The following is a 22185-nucleotide window of genomic DNA, read 5'->3' on the forward strand; positions in this document are numbered from 1 at the left end:
CATGTTTAGAATGGAACAGAAGTGGGGAGTGTTTAGATTTGATCCCGTCTTACTGTTAGTCCCAGTCCCAGTCCTTACTGATCCCTCTTACGCATTTTCGCCCATTCTATTCTATTTAAGCCCTGCAGGAAACCAAAATGTTGAAAACAAACACCACCTTATCATCAGACCCCCATAGCCCGGCTCACCGGATGTAGGCTGCTGGGATAAGTCTGGTGACTGGTGTTTTTCCAACGGGTCCAGTCGATATACAGAGATGGATAACCACCTAAATAAGTGTACAGATCTGCACGTTTTTTCTGGGGGGGGGGGGGGGGGGTTAACTTACAATGGACAATAAACAATAGCATTAAGTGTAAAGCAAATAAACTGCAGTGCTAGTTTCATGACACAACATGCAAACAAAATAGATTTTCATTATCATCTCTTTAAAGAGGAATTGACTTTTTTTTTCTATGTAAATATATTCTTTTTCTATATGACTCATTCTTTATAGATTCTTTGGGTTCGGGAGACTCACAGTTTAAAGTGTATTGCTCGGGCCGTGTTAAGATACTGCCTCTGCATGCTAATTCTGATGACTTAAGCTGTCCAACAGTTGCCGACTCGTGTGTTTCCGACACACGGCTCGGTATAGCACTGTACATGACATGAGTAGGTTTGACGGGCTCTGTTGGCTGCTTAGCGTGTCACAAATGTATTTTACACAGTTACTTTTTCATCCAGTTTTACTTTTCCTCCAGTTGTTTCGTCGGTTATTAGCCCTTGGCCTCGAGTTTGCAGCCAGACCATCATCGAGGCATCAGCATTTACTGGTGTGGAATTTGTCCCTTGAGCACAAAAAGCACAAACACAGCCCCGCGCTTGCTTTCACTCGCACGCACCGCCGTTTGAAACAGCGCAGCTGGGGATTAGACAACAGCCAGCAGCCTTCAGGCCAGCCAGTGGGCAGCCTAGATATCAGGTTGAAATATTAATGCATTCATCAAACATTTGATGTTTTTCGTGGTCGCTCTGTCGGGCTTATAGCGCTTTAAGAGGTGAAAGCGAGGCTCTCGCAGTCATCATTGTTGTCCTTGCTGAGAATAAAGTCTGCAACTGTCTTCTCTCTCTCTCTCTCTCTCTCTCTCTCTCTCTCTCTCTCTCTCCCGTTTCCATCTCGCTCGCATATAATGCTCATGTTTGCTCAGTAAAAAAAAAAGTCTGCAACTGTCTTTTCTTCCCCCCTTCCTCTATGTAACTCTGCTGTCTGCTATCCATCTCTCTCACTGAAGAAAGACTTGTATCTGGCGGGGGGGGGGGGGGGCTCCTGCTGAGCTGCGCATGTCAGTGGAACAGACGGACTGGAAATCATCATCATCTCTGCTTACACCCCTTGAATAAACAAATGAGAGAGTGAGAGACGAAGAGCTGAGATACAATGACCAGATCGGGGTGAGGGGAGATGTGAAAAATCAGGAGTTCTCGCCTTATCAGCGGAGTGAAGTGTATCCCGGAAGACAACAGATGGGCCCACGATTTGAATTCTGATCTGTCGGCCTGCGCTCGCTTTGGCGGGCAGGGCTGTTGTTGCCATGCCAATGCCAAGTAGCCCTAATTAGCCCCGCTCACTGGCTACCTTGCTCGCCAGGCAATAAGGGCCACACGGTGACTGCTCCAATGGTAGCCAGATTGCGACAATTAAGCATGTACCATGTGCTATGCAAACACAAACAGTGGAGGAGTGGCCAAAGTCCTGAGGGGAAAGGATTCTGCCATTAGTATTGTCATGACCACCGTTTCCTACCTGGGCTCTTTAATGAGGGCAAACAAACTTATGGCTCAGAGGAAAAGAGAAAGAAATTGTTGTTGTCCCTGCATGCTGGAAACAGAGTTTACAGCCACTTATTACAGGCAGCACAGAAGGCAAATAGAGATAGCAAAGGCAAGAACAAAAACACAAGAAATGAGAGTGGAAAGAATGATCAGGAGAGTGTTAAATCTGCTTTGTGAGTCCAATTAGTCAAGCGCAGAGGTGTAAAAAGGAAGAAAAAAAAGAGAGAGAGAGAGAGAGACAGAGAGAGAGAGAGAGAAAAGCGTTTCAGAGAGGGGGAGAAGGAGGGGGAGGGAGCGATGGATGAGTAGGAAGGGCTACTGGAGGCGGATACACAGAGAGGCAGGAGGCAGGACAGAGAGACAGACCAACAGACAAAAGAAGCACAGCAGAGAGAAGAGAGGGGTGGGGGGGGGGGTGGGGGGGCAGAGCAGCAGCGTCGGTATCTCTCTCTCGCTCGCTCTCGCTCTCTCTCACTCACTCTCGCTCTCCCTCCGGGCTCTGTGGCTGCATGCGTTCTACCAAATGACCATCCTGAAGGGACTCAACAGCGTGGCGGAAGACCCTTGAATGTTGGACTGCTGAACTCAACCTCAGCCACTCGGGCTTATCCACCTGTGGGCACTACGCCACCTCTTGGGGACTGAAATTGCAAAGCCCTACACAGGGAAGGAAAGCACTCCGACAGAGCCAAGGAAACACAAGCGGAATGGTCTTTGTCTAGAGGTAAACTAACACGCGCCACAATCATACACTGACACTGTTATCGGTGTTCTGCTAGCGAGGCAATGTTGAGGGTGGTTGAGGGTGTCGCACGAAGGCACTGTAGAATCAACGCATTTAGCTCTAGATAAACACACACACACACACACACACACACACACACACAGCATGCTGACATGTTGTTGAACCCGTGAGTCACGATTTATTTTATTTTTTTTTTCAAGCAGTGATTATTTTGAGTGGAGAATAATTAAATTAGACAGAATGAGTGGCTGTCAAACAGCAAGGAACATGGGTCTTCACTAAGCTCCGCTGAGTTCGGCGCCTCCAGAAGAGACAGTTGCAGGAGCAAGTCTTTCCGTTGTAGGAACGCTCATCCAACGTGAAAACTAAAATCAGGCTGAACTCGTCTGAATTTGTCCTTAAGAGTGAGGTCACCCGGAGGACAGATATTTCATTTGAACAGAAACTACTAAGAGGAAAAATGAGCATGACAAAAAAAAAGAAAGTGCATTAAGCGATGGAGCCAAAATTAGGTTGAAATAAAGCAGTTACGATTTTGAAGACTACAAACTGCAACGGAGCTAAAGGTAATAAACTCAGTATCGGAACAAGGAGTGGTCAAGAAGAAGACATGACGGTGAAAGCTGACGGCAAATGTTGCCTTTTTTCACGAAACTACTGGGGCTGCACCCTACAATTACTTGATTATTTTTCTGTTTGATTGTTCACTGTTTAGCTGTTTTTTTTTGTTGTTTTTTTTTATTAAAAACAATCACGTGTTTCCAGATGCCAAGGTGACATTTTGTAATTGCTCGTTTTGTCCTGCCAACAGTGCAAAAACATATTCAATTTACTGTGAAATTAATCCTGACATTCGACAAGCTGAAATTAATGAATGTTTTGCATTTGTGCTCAATAGATGACAAATGACATTTTTGTTGACCCACTAATGGATTAATCAATTTAACTGGCATTAATCTCCTCTCCTGATCTGACACCTCGCTCGGACCTTTGGAGATATATACTTTATGTAACTGCAGCCCGAGGCGGCTCTGGAAGCTGGGCGTTTCGCCAAAAATTGGTAGGCGTGTTGACAGTAGTAGGTGTTCCATGAGATTGGATGCGATTGGCTGGTTGGGTTTAGGTACAAGTTTTGCGTGGTTAAGGTTAGGGTAAGCCCACATCTGTCAACATTTCCCACACTGCAGTGCCATGTTTAAGCTGCCGGAGTTTCATCTCCCTTTGTGAGGCCTGCTGTTTATTTGAATCAGCATGGAAAATGTGGAAAATGTGGAAAATGTACCCTGAATAACAGCATATGGACTGCAAGCACTGTAATCCACCATTCTTATGTGATAATGATAACAATATACAGTATAAGTTGCAAATGTATTTGTATATTCAATTCAATTCAATTCAATTTTATTTATACAGCGCCAAATCACAACAAACCATATATGATATTATCATGTAGGACGGACCATTACCGGTGCTCCCATTCAAGAGTAGAAAGTAGGATAAATTTAGAAATGAGAGTAAGTACAAAAATAAGATATAAAATATAAGAAATAAAAAAATATATACACATTTACAATATTTAAGTGAAAAATACAATAAAAAATATATACAATGACAACGTATATGTATGTATGTATATATATATATGTGTGTGTGTGTATTGCACTGTTGCATATGAATATATATGTATTGCAGTGACATTTAAAAGAATAAATAATGAGGTAGTATATGACGGGTGAAGTATGTCCAGATTTTCAGTCTGTTTATGTCTGACACTCAGAGGGAGGAGTTGAACAGTTTGATGGCAAAAAAAAAAAAAAGTGATATTAAATATTTTGCTATATTTCATGTTTTTCAAATGACGTTAATTACTACGATTTAGACAACAAAATATTGTGTACAACTTCAGCTAGCTTTCTAAGTGAGATTAAATGTTTTCATATGGTTAAAAATAACTTAAATAAATAATACATAAAACAAGTAATGTGAGGTATAATCCAAAACAAGCAATGCGGACATCAAAAAAACAACTTGTGCAATAACTGCACAGCTCATGGTGCATTATCACGTTTAAACCTGTGTGACATGTGTTAGGTATTGTTTATCTATATTCTTGGGCAACATGCGCTTTCAAACAAAACTGACAAAGTGTCTTTGTCAACTAAATGTCACATAAATGTTTCTAAATTAAAAGGCAGCAGCCTAAAAAAACAGCTGGACCCAGCTAGTATTGCCGTACAACCCTAATCTGAAAATAGCCAATAAGAATTCAGTATTGTCCATGGCCATGGTGTAATTGTTTGTTTTTATTAGAAAATACACGTCCTTAGTGTTTAATTGAAATAGGAGACATAGTACAAAAATACATATGTAAATAGTATGGGGTGTTGCGATTTTCCAAATCCACAATTCGATTTAAACATTTATGTTCCCCACAGTGTTTATTATACAGGGAATGACCATGGAATGCCCCATTCAATACGACCCCAAAGTCACTTATTCAGTCTTTCAGCTTTGTAATTTTCCACAGAAAGTCCGGTGTCAACGTTACCTCCTGTACTCCGGTCCAGACCATGGGTTCAAGCTAAGTGTAAGCTAGACCTTGTCGTCTTTGAAGTGTTGTATTTTGGGAGGCTCAAGTAGACGGGGGTGGAGAATGAAAAACTAATACTGGGAGAATCGCCGATCCTGCTTTTGATTTTGTAGGTCGAAAAAGAAAAAACATTTTTGATCGATTTTTGATTTACAATCGAAATAGTGACACCCCTGGTAAATACAGATGCGCCTACCATATCTACCATACCATACCGTTAATTCCTAGATTATAAAGCATTCCGTCCTTTGGGTACCAATAACAAGAAGCCAGAGTTCTCAAATGTTAAATGCAGTCTAAACACAAGCAGCCTTAACACATTGCCTAGATAGAAAGAGTCTGAAATTGGCCACATTTTGATCCAAATCAGGAACTATCAGATCCAAGAATAAGTACACATGAGTATGTATCCGACCGGACCTTCAATGCCAGCTTTCAGTCCTAGCTACAGATTCCCGAAATCTTTTGAAATTTAAAATCTCAAGACAATCCAGCTGAGTCCTGGACTGATTCAGAACTGACTAATGCAGTGCGTGTCCAGTTGTTGTGACAGTAAGGCATATTATTTCATACACTGTGACAGTCTGCAGAGCACCAGTTCACAGTTTTCAGTGCTCATTTGCTGAACAACACATGATGAGAGCCATCAAAGACAAAAGGCAAGGCATCAAAAACTGATTAAACACACATATGGCACACACACAAACACAAGCGCAAACACTCACAGAGGCAGGCGTTCCAATTTGCACAGAAAGAGCAAGCTATCTGTCAGGGGATGATAAATGATTCAAAATTAGGTAGGAGACAACATGCAGACCAGGGGGAAACGATCTGATTTCGATGTGTCTTTCTTTCATACTATTTGACTGAAATCTTACATCCTTTCCCTTTGCAGGATCAAAGATGGAATGGGAATGAGGAAGAAGGTGAAGAAGGTGACCAAGATGGTGACGTCGAAGGGACATGACTTTCTCCGCTCCGATCAATCAATTCCTCTCTCGCAGTCTGTGAAGGATTAAGTGGGAGTAAAAGGGTCAAGAGACCAGTCTCTTTGAGTGGTCTCCAAAGACTCCACATGACCTACAACTCTGACATTTTGTGCAACTGAACATTCTCAGTCATCTCTATTTTCTCCCTTCCACTCTGGAATATGAAATCACAAACCTGATGTGCTCTGACATAACGTGCCATGGACCACATAAGGACCTTCGCCTTCTCCAGAGAGATAAAGAGGCGAGTGTGAAAGACTTACAATACCTGAAAAGTGGAGTGTAGTGGAGAGGGGAGGATTGTTCTGGCACTGGCATCATTTTCAGGCGGGGATGAGACTGGAGGCAACAGTCCAAGCACAACGGACAATGACGAGACAGAGCTATGCATGAAAGAAAGCATTGATCTTAGTGCACCGCGCTGATGTTGCAAACCACATGCCCCCCAACGAGGGGCGGGTGTGTGTTGCTTTCTGTGTTTCACAAACAGACTTCTCCCTTTGCCTGAGTGGAGCCAGTATCCCCCAAAGAGCTGAAGCTCAAGGAAGACTTTTTATTGTCCATCAAATTTCCAGGAAGTTCCAGAAAGAATGCTGCAAATCAAGTGGACGAAGTGAAGATTGATCTTGGTCAAGTCAGAATATGGTGGGATGGTTTGATGTGCTCCACGTTCCTTTGGCCACTTTGATTGCTGCTGAGCTGGAGGGGACACTGCTGGGAGCGAGTGGTGAGTTCAAGCCTGATATCACACCTGCACTCAGTTTTCTTAGTCCAAGCCATAGGGGAACCAAGGTCCATAAACGTCATATTCTAGTATTCTTGTATTTGCTTTGTGCAGGCTAGTCAAGCAAACCAGAGGCCTGTACTACAAAGCAAGTTCAACATACCCAGATTTTTGTTATCTAACAACCGCAACCTGCTAAGTGATCATACGACTGGGGTTATCAACACGGTAAATCAACCCAGGGTTTCCCAATCTAGCCATGAGCGCGTTCACATAAAGCCTTGTTTATGCTAGTGCGAGCAGGCCGTCGTAGATGTCGCGCGAGCTTTGAGATTGCATTGAGGCGTTACGCAACGCCAGGGGGTGTAAAATAAAAACCGAGGAAGATCATCATTAATAAACATGGCTACACTATGCACTGGAGCTTGTTGTTGCTGAGCAAGAATGTATCTGTTTTTATCTATTAAATGTGGTGGCAATCTCTCTCCATGAGTTCTGAATCATGCGGCTGTCCCTGTGGTTTCTCATGGAAGGGTTGCAGAAGTACCGGTTTGGCCAGTCTAGTTTCACAGGCGTCCGTGTTGAAATGTGTAGTTATGCCTGGTTACAAAAATTCAGAGGTGCACGACCACCTCATCACACCATGTCGGAGCCTTCGACATGGTGTGATGACGTCATGTAGGGCGCACGGACCCTCGCGCCTGAGACACTACGACGACCATAAATCCAGCTTAAAAGGGCAGGTGTTTGCAGCATCTGACTAATCGCAAACATGGACACATCTACTGGCGGCAGAAGTGTATTTTACAAACAAAGAGCAAACTGTAATATTACACATACAAATACAAAGAAGTTAAACACATCATCCAAGCCAGGAGCAACACAGCTGCAGCTGCCAAATGCAGGAAGGATGGCTGGCAAAAAAATCACCACTGTGTGATTGCATAAGGCTTATAATATCACTGCCCCATTATTAGGGCACAATTCGATCTGACTATAATTACATTTGTGTATTCTATTAAATTAATGTGTTGCTTAGATTATTCTTAGATTATTATTATTCTGTTTAGATGTACAAGACAATTTTAGTCTTATTCTGTCAGCTGTAACCCCGGTGTTTCCAACAGACTGGGGAGCAAATTAAAAAAACAATTAAAAGAAAACATAATTCAAAGCGGTGAGTAGGTTTACTTTCATATCTTATAAGTACAACAACTACAAGGCTTTAGTGCTTCTGTCCGTCTCTGCTGTAGGATGATATCGGTATACAAAAGCATAATGAAATGCGCACATAAGTCATTTCCTTGGACCAGAATACATACTGAAGTGAACCACCGTCCTAACCCTGAAAACCCAGGGTTACCTGGCTAACCTCAAATCCTGCTTCGTAGTACAGGCCTCCGGACTCTCAAATATGTGTAAAACAAATCCCTGTAATTTTGGCTAAAGGTTTCGGTATTCTGAAAATGAACTTGTTCATACAATGTGTCGTCCAACCACATCTGAAGGCAACTTTTGCGTGCTTGTGAGATTGTCGGTTTTGGCCAGTACCAACGCCGGAAAGGTGTGGGAAGAGGGGATTTCAAGCACTGTTCAATCGCACTTTGTTTGAAGCATCCTGGACTTGTCTGCTCTTGGCCATAACATAATTTCTTTCGTGTCAAAACCAATATGCCCCAACACAAACAGCAAATTATCTTGGCACTCACTGAACAACATTTGACTCCTGATTCTACAGTGACGAAAGGAGTGTTTGGTGCCATCTTTCGTGGCATGTCTTTCAACTGACACTGAAGTGTGTGCAGCATAACTGACCCATGCCATCTGAAGAACCTTACCTATAATGTTATTTACCTTACCCTACACACTAAGCTGCGGTACATTCGAAAGTATCTACCAGACCCATTTTTGAATTTTGCCAGAGAATGACCTCCTCAGTCACGAGTCTTGTTACGCAGGCTCCTGTATTTTTGATGTTTCCAAGAAAAATAAACACAAAGGATGCACTTGTCCTTGACTTTTGCCCCCAGTGCAGTTTCAACATGAGTTAATATTAGCAAGTAACCTGAAAAAGCACCTTTAATGTTTTTAGACAAGGTGATGTTATCACAGAAAAACTTTCATTTAAAACCTCAGGAGTCTGACTCGAACTATTTCATATCTTATCTTAACACAATGCCTTTCCAAAACTGTACCCTTAAAACCTGAAATCCGATTGAATCATTATATCAAAGGGGTATTAAAATTATACAAGCAAAACATATTTCAGCCTCCCTAGCTGTATGTCAAGATAGAAATGGGACTATGGTAAATAGTAAAGGCGAATGCCATATTATCAATAGCCCATTATCTCTCATAAACCCTACACCCATTGCCAGTACATTCTTCCCTAAAAGCAAAAGGTAGTGCCAGCTGCAACTTGTTGGTCTGGTGATGGCTTCTCAAATCGCTGGTTGAAAAATCATCTGGTAGAATCTAAAATGCCGTTAATATTCATTTAATAGACCTTTCTTTTGTACAAACTGCTCTCTAGGCCTCTTCCTCCCCTCAAGATAATGCACACATCCCCAGTGCTGATCTCTGCAGCCACCATGAGCAACATGACGGTGCTTGACACTGCTGACCCCTATGACCTTGACATGACCTCCTCCGAGGCCATCTACCCCATCAGCTTCCAGGTAATGCTACAGCCTCATGCACACAACTCAGAGGGCGTTCTCAATCAAATCAATGTGAGAGGATAGCATGATATCTTCTTGCTGGCAAGTCAAACCACAGAGATCTTCCATGGTATATGATATTTTCAAGAAACTGATAATTGTCCAGTTCATTGGGTTGGGAATTTGGATTTTGAATACTAAAACACATTGTATAGTAGAAATTAAATCTTCCAGGTTATTATTATGCATAATTATAACTAAAATTACATTGAATGTCACCCTAAATGCCACAATGTTCTTTCTGTTGGTAGGTGTCTCTGACAGGCTTCCTGTTTTTGGAGATCGTATTGGGCTTGAGCTCAAACCTCACTGTGCTCGTCCTCTATTGTATGAAACAGAACCTCATCAGCTCCGTTTCCAACATAATCACCATGAACCTGCATGTGGTGGATGTGTTGGTGAGTCCTGACCTCTATTATCCGTTTCTTTTTTCCCCAAGAGGGATTTAACATCAAGTGGCTCTCAGCACTGCTCCCATTTAAGCAAATCCACAATTATGCTGGGGGGGGGACTGGAAGTTCATATCCAGGTTCAAATCGTTTACTGCTGTGCTAGTTATTAGACATGAAGAATAATATATTAAGTTTGATTATGTACTCTACACAACAATAGGTACCATTGGTTGGGCAGGGCAGTGCGACACAGGGCAGTGCGACACAGGGCAGCACGACTCATTTCTTTTTGACGCTACAAGTCGGCTAAACCACTTTTTACACCAGACGCTGGTAAACCTACCCTACTGCCATCCATTGTGTCTACTACAACTTCGGTTATTATTTTTGTAGCCCTGCTAAAACTGATTTAAGGCCCAACGTCTCCTTCATTTTAGTGGATGCTAAATTTACAGTAAACAGAGAATCAAAGTATTTGGTGGTGTAACATTTAGGCAATGCCACAATACAACTATTCTTGGTAAAAACCCACTGATATACAGTGCTTAACAAATTTATTAGACCACCTGTCGAGAAATACAAATATTTTAGAAATCTGTCAAAAACTTGTTTCAAACTAAAAATTGTATTGTTATTTATTAGGCAAATAACAAACTGGAACAAGTAAATAGTCCTTATTCACATATATTAACCAAAAATCTTAATATTTTGTATGACCTCCTTTGGCCCTGATAACAGCTTGCATTCCTGCTGGCATTGTTTTTATGTACTATTCTCTTTTGTTATTGAGCTCCAAATAGTTTCTAGCTGTTCCCAGAGACTTGCTTTGGATGAAAATTTGTGCGATCTATTTTTGAATTCAATAAATCCCAGATCTGTTCAATAGGATTCAAGTCTGGACTTTGACTTGGCCAGTCCATCAGGTTCAATCCAGAAGGGATTCCATGATGCACCAAGATGTTGTGGTAGACCTTCTTGTTCATGATACCGTCGATTTTAACTAATTTGTCCATGCCGTAATGGAATCTCCACCGTGTTTCACTGTGGGTGCAATGCATCTAGCATCAAAACGTTCTTCAGCTTTTCTGCGGACATAAACACGACGATGCTGACCGAAGAGTTCAAACTTGGACTCGTCCGTCCAGAGTACCTTCTTCCAGTCATCTACAGTCCAGTGTTTGTGCTCCCTGGCAAATTTTAGGCGTTTTTGAATGTTTGCAGGCCTCAATAATGGCTTCTTAGCAGCTGTTCTTCCCTTTAAGCCTTGTTCCTTCAGTCGTCTGCTTATGGTCATTCTGGAGACTTTCTCAGATTCTGATCTAGAAGCATTAATCTCTGCCTGAAGATCAGCAGTGGTCTTCCTTCTGTCTCTAGTACTTAAAATCTTGAGGTGCCTGACATCTGCTTCAGTTAGCTTTCCTTTTCAGCCTCTTCCTTGACACATTTTGTAAGTACCAGTCTCTGCAATCGAGTCCAAAGCATACTTGACCACACTGTGAGAACACTTCATGTCTTGCCCTATTTGTCTCAAAGACCATCCAGCATCATGAAGTGCTTTAATTCGGACTCTTTCTTTCTCAGTGAGTTCCCTACGCTTCCCCAATTGGAACAGGAGTGAGGAATTTCAAACTGAATTCATGTTTTTGTACCCAAATTTGAGCCAGCACACTGGAATTCTCTGAGAAGTCAGAAATTAATCAAGAATAACATACAATTTTACAAATTTTTCTGTTCAGGAATGCAAGTAAATAACTGTAATTTGGCATCTCAATCAAAAAATAATAATGTGCTTTACTATTTTCTTCTGCTTTTTTGTAAAACAGTAAATTTGAAAATTCATGGATAACAACAATAATTATATTTTAGCATTAAAGATATCATTTTGATTAAAGAGCTTGCACATACTGGTGGATTAACCATTACAGAAACATAAAAGAAATTTTGGGTAATCAGCAATACTGTTAATTTAGGGCAGCGGTGGCAAACACCTTACACTGGGTGGTGGTCTAATACATTTGTTAAGCACTGTACATAATAAAACCAGCAAGTTAATTTCAGGTTGCTATTTTACTGTAAACTTCACAAAAATCTGGTTGACAGTAAACATTTGGCCTTTTCATTAAATGAAACTATGCTGCTACTACCACCTCCACTCTGTTTGGATTTTTGACGTTACATGGGTTTTTTGGCAACTACAAAGGCAATAATTCCTTTGGCAATTCAGCTGTGTGTGACAGTAGTGATTACAGTATGTTCTCTGGATTGACACAATCTTATAATACCCTTTAGAATCAACATACGGGTTACAATCAATACAAAACAAGTGTTCTAGTTTTATTTTGTCCTTAACTAAACAGTCTCAAGATGAAAACAAGCGTAATGCATTCGGGATGTGACCTTAATTTCTGTCTTGTTTCCAGGTGTGTGTGTGCTGCATCCCACTGACAGCCGTGGTGGTGTTACTTCCTTTGGCGGCGGACACGGCCATGATCTGCTGTTTCCATGAGGCCTGCGTCTCCTTTGCAAGTGTAGCCACGGCTGCTAACGTTCTAGCCATCACTGTGGACCGCTATGACATCTCAGTGCGCCCGGCGAACCGTGTGCTTACGATGGGCCGAGCTGTTGCTTTACTGGGATCCATTTGGGCTCTATCCTTTTTCAGTTTCCTGGTTCCCTTCATGGAAGTAGGGTTCTTCATAAACCCTGGTTCAGACATTGTGAACCAGACTGCAGTGGTCACAGTAGCTCATACAAATGAGTACTACACAGAGCTGGGTTTGTACTATCACCTGCTAGCACAGATCCCTATATTCTTTTTTACAGCTGTGGTAATGCTCGTGACTTACTACAAGATCCTTCAGGCACTTAATATTCGCATTGGAACACGTTTTCAGCACAACCTACCTAAAAAGAAGCAAAAAAGCAAAAACACTATCTCTTTGAGCACTGCCACCCAAGCAGAGTCGACTGATGCTTCACAGAGCAGCACAGGAGTCAGGGCGGGTGGGAGTGCACCTTTGGGCATGCGTGCATCGGTGTCGGTCATTATTGCGCTGAGACGAGCAGTAAAGCGCCATCGGGAGAGACGGGAGAGGCAGAAACGAGTCTTCAGGATGTCTCTTCTCATCATCTCCACGTTCCTACTTTGCTGGACTCCCATAACTGTGCTCAACACCATCATCCTGAGCACTGGGCCCAGTGATTTGACTGTCCGCCTCCGCCTGGGCTTCCTGGTGATGGCCTACGGAACTACCATCTTTCACCCGCTCCTCTATGCCTTCACTCGGCAGAAGTTCCAAAAGGTTTTGAAAAGCAAGATGAAGAAGAGGGTGGTGTCTGTAGTAGAAGCTGACCCTACGCCAAACAATGTGGTCATCCGTAACTCATGGATTGACCCCAGGAGAAACAAGAAGGTCACCTTCGAGGACACGGAAGCCAGACAAAAATGTCTATGCTTGCAGGATGCAGAGTAATGGGATTAACTCAAATGTAAATATGTCAAATATGTACAGTAAATGGGAATTGGTTACATTCCACTCATGGAAGTGAAGTAACAGGCGATGGCAGAATACATTTAAAAACAGGTGTTTTAAAGGAAGATATGGATTTCGTTTTATGCAAATAGAGAGGTGGGAAGCATTTGAAAAAGAGCATGGAAGAAATGCGACTACGATGGGGAAATATACTAAGTCATAAATCTTGAGCAGCTTACTAAATGAATACTAAAATGATGTTCCCTGAGATCAGAGAAATAAAAAAAGATAAAAAGGTGAGGAGTCCTTATAATAAACGCCACACGTAAAAGGGAAACTACCATCAGCTGAATGCGTTTGACTTCAAGGACTTAATTTACAGTTGATTGTTTTCCCTCACTACAAAACAATGTCTCAAAATAGGTGTCGTGTGCACACAGCGAGGGTAATTTATTGCTATTTATTGTGGAATGTTGTGGAGTGCTATCAAGGACAATTCAGTCATAACCGTCTCCAAGCTGCAGTGCGTATTGTTCTCTGGTTAGCGTAAGATGAGGCAAATGTCTGTATGTACAGTCGTAGAATTCCTTGATATTGTTTGTCACCGTTTGTAATAAATAACCAAATGACACAATGTGTTTCAGTATCCCTCCGCTCTCTTGCTTCTCCACATGGACTCGGATACAGGCACACAACGCATCGGACCAGTGCGGGTTCAAAAATGCACACATGGAATGTTGTTTCTCCTTGTCCTCATAGGGGGTCACCTTTGCCTGTTATGTCATGTAGTGAAGACATGAGGGACAGCCTTTAAACCTATTGTTCAATCAAAGGTCACTCTGTGTTTCTGTGTCTAGAAAATGACATTGATTATTGAAGTATAAAGGGGAACAGATGAACATCCCGTTTCTCCAACCAATACAATTTACTTGTTTTAAAAACACAAGACCTTAAACAGGGCTTGTGGTAACAGACTTTCTGTCGTTTGAACATTCTTATATACGAGGGTCAGGGTTAATTATACTGCATTCATATCACCCTGATCTATCACATGTTGTCCAATCAGTAGTAATACTCAGCTGATAATGACAATACAAAAACAACTGAGACGTAACGCTTGGAAGCTTTTTTGAATCGACACCACGGACGGCAAAATTGTGGACTTTATAAAATGCCAGCATCATTACCATAACAACAAATACGAAGACCTGCAAATGTCAATGTCAAGTTTACAACATGGTTTAGGATTAGGCTACGGGAGTTGGATTCAAATTAAGTCTAATGATTTTTCTCATCAGATCAAACTTCATTTATTTGAAAAAAACAAAAAATAAAATAAAATGACCTATTCCCAGCCTTCCTATGCCCTATTACAGTCTGAACCAGACCAAAATGTCACAGGTTTGATCTGCATTTTATCAAAATTCATAGGACATTAATACCTAAATGTTATCATAAAATGATTGAATCATCAGTGTAGTCGACTGGGAACCCGCCAACAGATCTCTCTGTGGTAAGTCTAATTCAGTGCCATGTATATTTTGATTGAAGGAGGCATTTAATAGATTTTGGATAAGAACAAACAAATGCAGCAAAAGGTTTTGTATGTCTTTTACATTCATGTACAGGACATCTAGACCAAATGTACATCGACTCAATAAGAGGAAATGCAACACTCATGGGTTTTACATGACAACTTTGCCTATATATTAAGTATAAACTGTATATTATTAGTCTCTTTTAATTAAATTAAAAATTCTGTTGAGTTTCCTACATCTGGTATTTGCATTCGGGTGAAATTTGGTTCAATTAAGAACAAGACGCTGGTGTGTTAACATGGTCACAATGACAATGCTAACGTACTATGTTCACCATCTTAGTTTAGCATGTTAGCATGCAAACATTTGCTAATTAGCACTAAACAAAAGTATAGCTGAAGCCGGTGTCATTTTTTTTTTTTTTAGGTGTTTAGCCATAAACCAATGTACTGGACAAACTCACATTTGAACCTCATGAAGGCACTAGATGGAAAGTGATTACAGTGTATCCTGAGGGGGACATGAATGTGTTCACCAAATTCCATGACCAAAGTGGTCCACTGACACTAGCATGGCTAAAAACAGCCCCAGACCAAAAGTGCACACAAGTATGTGGACATAATTTTGTGTACTTCAGCTATATAGTGTCCTTATGGTCGATTTTCCAATTGAGGTAACCTTTGGGAAAAAGAAAATAGCACTGAAATTAAACTATTCTTCTAATGGCCCTCTTTAAACCCCCACTGAAGTAATTCCCGGACCCCACAATGTGAACCATAAAAATAAAAAAATAAAAAACCCAAAGCAGCAAAGTCTGCTCGAGAAATTGTTGGAATCGTTGGACAACCACCAACTGGCACAGCAGAGACCAGAAGCCGACACTGTATCACCTATAAGTGTTTGTTGCTGTAGACACTGACCCTATTTAAAAGCTCTTTGCAGCCAATGCAATTTGTGCACGCCTGTGTGTGTGTGTGTGTGTGTGTGTGTGTGTGTGTGTGTGTGTGTGTGTGTGTGTGTGTGTGGAAGGGGTGGGGGTGTGTGTGTGGTATGAGAAGTGGTCACAGACTAGCAGGCAGAGGCTTCTGAAAACACTTGTCCTTGTGAACCGGTTCGAGTATGGAAGATAGATAACAGGTGGCAGTGACATGACACTGCATCACTTTTCCTCCGCTGACACCAGAAGGTCAAACACTCCTCTGCACCTATCCAGCCATTGTTAGACACAGCACTTCTGACCAAGAGAATGAAACCGAGTGTGTGATGGAGAGCTGAGGAAACTGTGCGCTGACGTTGTGCCTCTCCACTTTGTTCTGAGCCACAGACTGCTTATAAAGTATGGCCGACGCGTCCCCACTTCCTCCCACTGTGCAAAAATGAAACCAAAATATCCAGCCTACGGCCGCTGCCATCTCGCGCTATCGGGGTCTTACCCCTGTTGTCTTCAGTCTAACGGCTTCAGCTGCAGAGCCTTGACTAACAGCAGAACTGGTATTGAGGATGTTGAGGAGGAGGATGAATCAAAGCGGGCCCGACGACGCGTCTCTCTCGCTCTTGTTTTTGTACAATGGGCTGCTCGAGCAGCTCATAATCTTTGATGCTTAACTCATTTTTTTCCCCACGAATCTATTTTTGGGGGTCAAATGCGAGTGACGCACTCGCACTGTAGAGCCCTGCGTTACATAATGAAGGCGAATTGATATGAGAGCATGTGTGAGGCCTGCTCTGCTTTTCAAAATATTTCTCAATTGGTAGATTGTGTGACTGCTCTGATGATCTTTTTGTGCGTTTATGCTTGAGTCTACGTTCCAGGTCTGTGTAGTGTTTCATCTTCCCAAATGCAGCATGCTGTGCACCCTACAGCTGACACAGGAGGCCCCCATGTTCCGATTTAAAAAGGTCAACAGCCCTGTTGTCGCTGAAGCTGCTGTATGATATCCTCTTCCTGTGATCCTATATAGACCACAACACATCCACACTATTGACTCCCACATACTATTTTCTGCAGTCTCGCTTTATGTCCACTTCTACGACAAATAATCCTGAAGTAACAAGACCTCAGTTATTTGAGTGAGTAAAACGTGGCTTGGTATGTTTACGTAATGTGTTTTTAATGTATTATTTTTTAAATATCTACGGGTAAAATGTGTGTTTTGAGCAGTAAGCCTTTGTGAAGGTGGTCTTCTGGAAGGATTCGCACTGGCGTGAAGGTGTTGCTTAGATGTCGATAAAACATGCATGTCCTTACCTAGTTCGTTGAGGCTCTGAGCGGCCTTGGTGATCTCCCTGCTGCCCCCCTGTAGCTGACCCTGAAGCCTCTTGCTCAGGTACAAGATACGAATGATCCTCCGCAGCAGGTCACAGGCCACCTGGAGCAGGAATGGAGGGGGGGGGGGGGGGGGAGGGGGGGGCAAGATGGTGAGGTACGGGGGAATTCAACTTTCACCAAAAAACAAAGACACCCTATAACAGAAGATGACGCATTACAAGCCGCACCAACGGTATGAAATGGCACACGCTTCCTGCCTCCTAAGTGGGCGTGGTCAACCTCCCCGTCACCTTATCATATGGGTTTGTTTTGATGATAAGAGGAGACGTTGAAGATCCTTGCCAACTGTAAGTGGGTGTTTTTGTTGATGAAGCAGTTTTTGTTTGGAAAGGCTTACTTTGTGCCGTAATGCGTTCCACAGGACCCCTGTTCTATACCTATGGCGAGGAAATATATTATGCTTTATGGTTGCTATGCCAACACATACGGTAACCATGGATCTACTCCTGCTTTTTTAACTCCTCTATGTACACGTACGTGCTGGGAGGATATATTCACACAAAACAGGAGCGAGAGAGAGAGAGAAGTAAAGACGTATCTCTCATGAAGCAGCTTGTATTATGAGATCTTCATTCTGTTCAACCAAGATGGAAAGCAACACAAGGTGTATTGAGTAGTAAAAAAAAAAGGACGGGATGAAATTAAAACGTATAGAGAAAGAATGACATCACAGTGCAGGTTTACATACCTGAAAGGAAGAAGACGGTCAGTATAACGTTAGGAGCCAATGGTGCTTGGAGCTAAATGCTAGGGGGGGGGGGTCAAATGTTTGATCTGCAATGATTACTCTCATCGTGACTCGTTGCCCTCAGCAAATTAGGACATTATTGTTCTCTTTGTCGACGCACATTTTGAAAAAGCTAGAAGATAAATTAAACAAATAAAAACGGTCAAGCATGCTGGAAAATCATGATACCAAACCAATTGAAAGCCAACACGCGGAGGCATTTAGGATTCAGCCAGCGCCGTGGCTGGAAAAGGCCGCTTTGCTTGCGATAAAATTACCAAAACGACAAATCACTGGTCAGCAGCCTGGTGATTCATGCAGTGATTCAGGGGTCTGAAAAGCAGGCTAACCTGTTGTTGTTGTCACTCGGTGATGCAGCGGACGCACAGAGAAGGAACTGAACAATGTTAATTCTACAACTTAAAAGTTTGGGACTACGCTACGTGGGTTGATTCTCATTCAATTGAACTGGGGGTTTTTTTGGGGGGGGGGGGTTAAAAAGAAGCAGTATTATTGTGCAGATATCTCCAGAATGTGTGTGTCCACATTTATTATCTGAGGCGGAGAGGGAGACATTGCGTTGCTGACGGAGGGAATAGATGACAAACACAGGCCTTGGACTCGCCAGTGACCGATCACCTGCTGTTTGAGTTACATCCGACTCATACTGAACACACACACACACAGAGTGAAAATCTGAGCGTCGCAGAGCCATTAGGCCCAGGAGAGAGACCTCAGATTCCCACTGACCTTTTCACAGCCGCCGTTTCATCAATATTTAATCATGATTTCCCTCGGCTGCACAAACAGGAGAACTGCAGCCCAGTGTGCTCTCACGCCTGTGCTTGCACGGTCGTGCACAGCACAGCAGCTTGGAGCTCTGCGCAACAACAAAATGTCTTGCCTACATATAGGCAAAACGCTGAACCCCTCTCCTACACAGTGCCTTTTCTCTGTGGGTTTTTGGAAAGCGTCGAATCAACAATAAAATAATGTTCTTTGGTAAAACGGCCACGCAGAGGACTGTCCATTTCTTCTGCCATCTCAAAAAGAGAAGCTGATATATATATATAATCATCCATCATCACAAAGCGTGTGGCGGAGACTTACCTGTAGCCTGGCAAGCTGGGTGATCCTGGCCACAATCTTGTTGTACGGGTCAACAATCTTCGTCCTTATCCTGAGGAGATGTGCGGGATTTCATTAGGAACCAGGACGGTGCATATAAAAGCATCACATAGACCTTTTTACACACCCTTATAATAAGAATAAGAACAATAAAAAATAAGAACCTGAACTTTTTTCGAACTTTTAAGGACTGCTGAAATACGGTCTCGTTTCTTAGTTCCAGTCATTCATGACCTTAAGAAGGGCGGTTTCTGTACTGGGATTCTTCCTAAAACCAGATTTTCAATGGAAGAGGTGGCACTGATATTGCCATTGATTTTCTTTCATGATTGCGCCTCTCAAGCCATGGCCAACGCGTGGAACCACTTCATACTTGTTTTGTTTGCTCCACTGTGTGCATTGTGAGCCTTCATTTTTTTCTGTTTCATCTTTACATCTTAGTTTGTCCAATAAGCATCCCCCCACCCACCCCCCAAGTAGTGTCAAAATCTAGCTCCATAAACACAACCTGAAAACCTGTAGAAAACAAAAGCAGAACCTGTGACGCCTTTAGAGTAAGACCAACTAAGTTAGACACCTCAGAGGCCTCGATTTCGACTATATTGTCAAATCATGACGAAATATATCGTTTAATACTGCTGATAAAACAACACAAATTCCCATCAGAGGGTTTCCTTCAGGATGGGAAGGTGGTCGGACAAGAAAGGTGAGGCATCTCCGGAGGCTACACTTTCTGATGTGACGGGATCGAAATGTGATGAGAGTCGTTGTAGCCAAGTTTTCAAGGGCTTTATGGACTCAAATTTAAAGGGGACCTATTATGCGTTTCCTTATTTTTACGTTTCAAATTATGAGGTGAACGTATGGGGGTTGCTCAGTATGTCTTGCAGAAAGTGCTTTCCTGGTTGTGAAGGAAAGTTGGTTAGTTTCTTGAAGGACAGACGGCTTTAACTCGCTAAAGCAATCACTAAGTACTGTTAACCGTAGCTGCCGTTAGCTAGTTAGCTGTGCAGCTAGCAGCCCTCTTAGCTAGCTGAGTCAAACCATCTGACTCTCGCAGCCCCGGCCTGAAAAGGTCCTCCTCCTGGTGGCCCAAAGCTCCAGTGCTGGCGGTGTAAATATCAACACCAACACTTCCCCTGGTGCTCCGAGCTAACGGCAGCTACAGTTAGCGGTTACTTCAAAGCTATCTGTCGATCAGGAAACTCCATCATTTCGCAGAGAGTTGAGGCAGAGCAGCTGCGGGGTAAAACCAGAAAATATTTTTTCCATAAAGTATGATCTAGTTTCACCAAAATCAGTGGATAAAGTTGTGTTTTTTGTACAGTAATCGGTCCCCTTTAATAATACAATCACAATCAAAAGATCTGGGTAAGTGCTGACAATAAATACATCTAAACTGACTAAAAACCATAGGAAAACACATTTACCTGTCAACAGCTGCCTGCAGAGCACTGATCCTTGTCTGCATCATCTGAAGGACCCCTGAAAACCACGATAACCTTTCATTCCGGTACATTTTGACACTGATTTTAAGAGGTACTTTCTTAGCAGATGCCATCTGAGGAATAATGGCTCCCTCTTGTGGTAAAAACCAAGAACTTGCAGTGGCTGACAGTTGAGACTTAACAGTTGGTTTCTGAACATTATCACAATGATGAATCAAACCTCTAGGACAAACGATTACGACTGTAGTGGACATGTTCAAATCAATCTGTGTTTTCAGTGCCATTACCACACAACCAACATAAATACTATCATGCTGCAGCACTAACATTAACTGAAACCATTGGCTGTTTGGCAAGGAGTGAAATAGCAACATAGCACACTGACGCACTGGCTTTCAACAGCCAACTCTCACATTTGGGTTTTACTGCCTCCCTGAAAAGGAGAGTTTTCAAAATGGTCCCCATCATGGTTGCATCATGACGCCAACATAATATAACTTGAATAAAGGCGACCAAAATGTCGACTATAATTGATTACTTATCTCAACCAAGTTACAAGTGTGTACGATTGATTTGCGTAGCGTACTGAAATGAACCAATGGCACCCAGGAAAGGGGGGGGGGGGGGGGATCATTCTGAAGCCCTAGTGCATGTCCATAAAGCTGATATAATGGCAGCATGTGTAAATGTGGCTCTTTACCTTCAAGAGATTCTATCCCCGTCGCCTGAGACAGCAAGTCTTCATGTCTGGCCACAACCTGGAAGGAAGAAGTATAAATATATGTATGGATGGGGCTCCCATGCTTTAGGAAACCAGTATCAAATGTAAACGCTGTCCTGGGATGGCTAACTCACGACAGACCAGGAATTGTGACAGTCTTGCTAAGGGTAGCACTGGACAAACAAAAATAGTTAGCTGGTAGTAGCTAGTATACTTAGCTAACACAAACAGATAACTAGCAAACTCGATGCTGTGACAGGGCGTGCTGCAGGATGATGTTGAGCTATTACTTTGGACTTGGCTGACATTAACTGTTCTCGTTCCGGGTTTCGGAATTCTTCCAGGATTGCTAGCTTACTGTTCTGTCCTCCCCAGTTTGAAACCTACACCCTTGGATTGAAGTATAAGCTAAAACTTAAGTGGGTTAGTGCTAAACACGTGGGTTACAGGTGTTGGTGGCGCTGAAGAGAGCGGTCATTAACGATTCCCACTGTAATAAACCTAGATTTGGCTGCTCAAATAGCTGACAAACACACATAAGCACCATCACCATCTTCCTACTCTTACACTACATTCTCTAAAATTGACAGAAATATTACTAATTAAGTCCTGCCCCTTTTTCCTCACTACAATTAACCGGATGTCTCATCCTTAACTTGTCTTACTTTAAGTTAAACCGTCAATTATTTTCTCAATTTATTGTTTGTCAGAAATGTCTTCAATTGTCTTTTTTCTTTTCTTTTTTTTTGTCAGACCAACAGTTTAAAACCCAAAAAACAATCAGTTTGCTATCATAAAAGACAAAAGGAAACCAGAAAATATTCACATTGGAGAAGCGGAAGTTTG

The 22185-nt window shown here is 42.4% G+C and overlaps 2 protein-coding genes across 3 annotated transcripts in view; one reads left to right on the forward strand and one right to left on the reverse strand.

The window, feature by feature from the left end:
* The window catches only part of cog5 (component of oligomeric golgi complex 5), a 58158-nt gene that overhangs the window by 34596 nt on the left and 1377 nt on the right, over positions 1–22185 (reverse strand). For both annotated transcript variants that reach the window (XM_070928779.1, XM_070928778.1), the window contains exons 3-6: positions 21319–21376; positions 20601–20655; positions 19153–19222; positions 17235–17355 (exon numbers count right to left, since the gene is read on the reverse strand). In XM_070928779.1, coding sequence (XP_070784880.1) covers positions 17235–17355; positions 19153–19222; positions 20601–20655; positions 21319–21376 — 304 coding nt within the window. The remainder of the gene's footprint in view (positions 1–17234; positions 17356–19152; positions 19223–20600; positions 20656–21318; positions 21377–22185) is intronic.
* LOC139305218 (G-protein coupled receptor 22-like) lies at positions 9419–13448 on the forward strand. The gene is made up of 3 exons (XM_070929162.1): positions 9419–9541; positions 9835–9981; positions 12396–13448. The coding sequence occupies exons 1-3, from the start codon at positions 9419–9421 to the stop codon at positions 13446–13448; spliced, it is 1323 nt and encodes a 440-aa protein (XP_070785263.1).

Source organism: Enoplosus armatus, chromosome 22 (assembly GCF_043641665.1).
Source record: "Enoplosus armatus isolate fEnoArm2 chromosome 22, fEnoArm2.hap1, whole genome shotgun sequence".
NCBI lineage: Eukaryota > Metazoa > Chordata > Actinopteri > Centrarchiformes > Enoplosidae > Enoplosus > Enoplosus armatus.